Source organism: Panicum virgatum, chromosome 8K, assembly GCF_016808335.1.
Source record: "Panicum virgatum strain AP13 chromosome 8K, P.virgatum_v5, whole genome shotgun sequence".
Classification (NCBI taxonomy): Eukaryota; Viridiplantae; Streptophyta; class Magnoliopsida; order Poales; family Poaceae; genus Panicum; species Panicum virgatum.
In genome coordinates, this window is record NC_053143.1 from 4,915,642 (window position 1) to 4,920,126 (window position 4,485).

Sequence of the window (4,485 nt, forward strand, 5' to 3'; positions counted from 1 at the left end):
TTCAAAGGAATGGCACTGGGGCAAATGACATTAGATTCACCATACATCAACTTATCCATGTCAAGTCCAGAGGAACACACATGCTTGCGAAGGAAAATTGTTGATTTATTACAAGTTCACAGAATCAAGGCACAAGCATAACAGTTCGTGAGCTCAGCCCGGTTCCAAAGGCGCCAAGGTTCACACAAATGGATAAGTCGCTCGCTGAAAGTAGCATCATGATATCATCAGAATCACTTGCCAAAAGCACCATCACAGACATCATTTTAGCTTCTTAAACAGCTTTGGTGCTACCTGCAGATGCATGTTTCATAGAAAATTGTTATTATCTAGCTCAACGGTACTTTTCTTCAGCTGATTGTAACAAATATCAATGTAATCTGGAAGTAAGTACTTACACATTTGTCGATGCATGACAAGTAATCAAAATATTGCCCGGTGCAGTGTTTGTGCCCAGTATCATCATTCTCGACTCTCTTGACACATTTCTGAAAACTGACAGCCACCCTTTAATGGATGAACAAGTACTTACGCACCATGTATGAGTAGTAAACAGTTGAAATATTATCACCCATCCTAGGGTAAAATGAAACAACATGAAGGGCTGAAGTCTAATATTCAAATTCAGTTTTTAAAAAGGTATGTACAGGTCTACAGCACCATATCCAAGGAACTGCAACGATTATATGATTCCCAACCTGACAACCTTACAGCTCAAGTTCTGCATTCGCGAAGTTATAACTCAAGAGATCAAAAAACAGGACCATATACAAATTTTATTACGGTTCAACCAGCATACATCCTTAACAAAGCAATCATTGAATAGCTAATCAGAAGCTGAAAATAACCAGTTGGCATGCCTGTTAATAGATTGGGAGCATAACTCTCAGGATGTCATGATTGTGCTGTCTGATCAGGACAATGAGAAATGTGAATACAAGAATAGTAGAATATACATAATTTTAGACCCAACACCACTTGACCGACAGTAATTAGCTCCTAACACTGGCTGCCAAGATAAGTCTAATATAAGCCAAGGCAATGTGTAACTTAAAAATATAATCTTCAAATTGGCTAATAATTGTATGTTCACACTTCACACAGGTGAATAATTCAAAATAGGTTGGTCTATGATTGCACAAGAAAAAGACCATGGCTACTACCAGGAACAGGCCCTGGCTAGGTATTCAAAGCTTCATTGAATTTCTTCCACTGTTCTGCCAACCTCAATGAGTTAAATTTTGAAATTTCATGAAGGAATATAAATAATATGGTTCCAGAACGGCAGAACCCTTTTACCAACTAAAGGATAGCTGGATATATTAAACAGTAAAGAAACTGGAGTTTTGAGTTCCCATAAAAGAAAGAGAGGCACATACATCATACTCATAAAGTGATTTTACACACTGTGGCTTGCATCGTTCCTCAAGATACTTCTTTTGATCAACAAGTTCCTCATCGTCCCTGGGATAGAAGAACATTAGAAAACTATAGAACTTGGATAGAAAAAAAAGGGAGTGATTCACAACATTCTAGTAACAGCCAGGGCCCTTGTGATGTGAATAGCACATTAGCGATTCAGCTCATGCAATGTGGGCACATATTAACATTGTGATCAGTGAAACCCGAAATATCTGCAAAGCAAGACTGTCAGCAAACAGGTTGCCTACTGCAACCCTATATAGCTTAAAATTGAAGCTATAAGGCAAACAGATCTTAATTCTCAACTTAATAGCAATATAATTTTCATAAAGTGCAGGGCATGGGAATATTGGATATAGTAACATTTTGGAGCCAGGCGGCCAGGAAAACAGATTACTAGTATTTACCCAAGGAGGAGGAAACAACCATCAGGAATTTTAGTGTGGCATCGAACTGTTGATTAGAAGAAAAAGGAGCCAAGAACACCTAAGCATAAGGTGGCAATCAATCTAATCTGCTACAATCCTCCAACTATGATCAAACAGGACCGTCTTCTTACATGATCCTGCATGAGGGCACGGAGTAGGCACTGGAATGCGCTACTGTAGATACTGCTTGTATAGATAGACAAGATAAGCTACATTGGCCGGACAAACAAACTTCCCTCAAGCACACCCCCGTCACCATGCACAAAGCCAAAGCTGCAATCAAGCTGCCACATCCCACCGTTACGAACAACACGAAAAGTTAGCATCTAGCTATGCATCATTCTCATTCCAATCCACAAAAGGGCAAGCTTGTTCTTGCCCTCTCGCAACGGAAACCGCAACTAATCAAACCGCACGCCCCGGCCGCTGAATTCCTGGCCGCGAGATGCGGAGGCGCACCCGCGGTTAGCTCGACCCAGCTCCAATCGGAAGAAACAGCACCGCATACACCGGGCACGCGCGCACAGAAGCGCGGCGCCCAGATTCCGAAAGCTACTGAAGAACTGAATGACAAGAATCAGCAGAGCGAGGAAGGAAGAGTTACTCACATGGCCACTGATAGAGAGATCCGTGGCCTTGCTCCGACGGAGAGGAGAAGAGGATATCCAATGGAGGGATCTGATCCGAGGAGAGGATTGATTAGGGTTGGGACTTGCAGTGGCAAATTTGTTTGTTTGGGGGAAGCAGGTGGAGAGAGGAGACCACGAGGTTGACGACGCCGTTCCTCTTTGGGCTTAGTGTTGGGCCGCTGACCTGGGTTGGGCCTTAGGGGACGGGCTGGGCAACCCGCCGACCGGGAATCCTATATATCTTTCGTAAGTTTTTTTTCTTCTCTATGTTCCAGTATTTGAGATCCGTGCAAACAATCACAACCATCAGATCCAACCAAACCCTAGCTTCCTCTCTCCTCAACCTACCTCTCCTCTCTCCTGTGCGTGCTGTGGCAGAACTAGTTTGAATTATACCAGTTTGAATGCACTAAACACCTAAACGCACCTTAACCAGTATAATCATTAGTCTGTCGGGTAATATCCCGATGAAACCACTTGATATCGGATCGTAACACAAGTATACATCCCGCACGAAGGCGAGTCAGAGATACAACAATTCCACAATATTTTACATCACATAGATAAGAAGTATAATTTACATTAAAATTCCGAAGCTAGCAAGCCGAAGCTTGAGCTTTTACAGTTTTATTTCAAAAAAAGAGGTTTCCCATAAACAACTATAAGAAAGAAATCCTGCAGCGGAAAGTAAAACACAACTATATACAAATGTTGTAGGGGTGATGTCATGATAAGCTCGAACACGACATCATTCATCCAAACCATAGCTAGTAAATGGTTCCCATTTCATTGACCAGACAGCAGGTAAACCACTAGGCCAAGTTGAACTAGTGTTTTGGTCATCAGCAAGCATTTATGGAAATATTATCAAAAGCAAGTCTGAGTATACTAATACTCAGCAAGATTGACACGTCTAAGGGTATAACATAGCCCTTTAAGTAGACATGAAAAATTTGTGAAGGCTCTGGAGTTTCTTTTGCTGAAAAGCAACAAAGAGTAGATCCTTAAGGTCAAATTTTAGCTTTCAGATTCTAGTTGTATTAACCATTTTAGGTAAGCACCTATCTACACAAACATGGTAGAGGATATTTGCATACAACAAAATTAAGTATCATCAAAGTTTCACTTCTTACTCTATGTGGCAAAGGAATCAAGCAGTCTCAATTTCCGCGAGAAACGAATGATTCTGAATCGAATTTCCAACCTTGCAAGGGTAAACCTAACACACACGCTTAGAGCACTGACGAGTCAGTCCAAAGCAACCGTTTGTCTTTCATTCCGGTTCATGGACAGGGCCACTCTCCCCGGTTACAGCGAGCCCGACCCTCTCTGTAGCCGTGGATTGTTGCAACATATAATATATAACTTCCTATCTCTACAAGAGAGTGAGGTAAAGTCCACTTGCCAGGCTGATCAGTTATTAGGCTTGCCGCGTACCATATTTACGGCATGTGGCTAGTACTTTCAAACGCTTAACCACCGCTACCACACACTACGGCCTTATCAAGTTCGTCAACATAGACGGACTTCAACAAATCCGCCCATAATCCTTATAGTGATCGTAGAAGGTAAACAATCAATTCCTATAAACTCGCGAGTGACAGACAATCACTCGATTTTTACCGGTCCTATTAGCATAGCATCTAACTCGGACTCAAATCTAGTGTTCAAACAGTAGATACCTAAGATTATGAAACTAGGGTTTTCAATCAATTCCAACAACTTAAGTGCACAAGTAAATAATAACGATAAGTTGCATAATTTGAAATAATAGGATTATGCTCCGGTGCTTGCCTGTAGAGGTATCTATGGAATTAGTAAACTGGAGTTCTTCCGAATCAGAGTTCGGAGCTTCGGTTAGTTCAACAGCGTTGGCCTGAGCTTCAAAGAAAACCCTGTCTGGCTTCTGGGTGAGCTCGTAGGTACCGTTTGCTAGCGGGGTGATTTCTATATGAAATGCAATATTTGAAAATTAGTGAAGTGTTTGAGTATAGCTTTCCTTCACT

General features: G+C 41.6%; 1 protein-coding gene across 1 annotated transcript; it reads right to left on the reverse strand.

The window, feature by feature from the left end:
* Positions 1-2,650, reverse strand: LOC120643659 (cytochrome b-c1 complex subunit 6-1, mitochondrial-like). The gene is made up of 4 exons (XM_039920089.1): positions 2,459-2,650; positions 1,380-1,464; positions 399-488; positions 1-294 (listed from the first exon to the last, which is right to left on the reverse strand). Coding segments are annotated over exons 1-4 (210 nt in total). The 5' UTR covers positions 2,461-2,650; the 3' UTR covers positions 1-261.
* Between the last annotated feature and the right edge of the window lie 1,835 nt (positions 2,651-4,485).

What these genes read in the sequence shown, in the direction of transcription:
- LOC120643659 (XM_039920089.1), bottom strand. An exon ending in AATCACTTTATGAGTATGAT is followed by an intron (nt 489 to 1,379) that starts GTATGTGCCTCT and finishes GTCAGTTTTCAG; the next exon opens with AAATGTGTCAAGAGAGTCGA. An exon ending in TGTCATGCATCGACAAATGT is followed by an intron (nt 295 to 398) that starts GTAAGTACTTAC and finishes ATGCATCTGCAG; the next exon opens with GTAGCACCAAAGCTGTTTAA.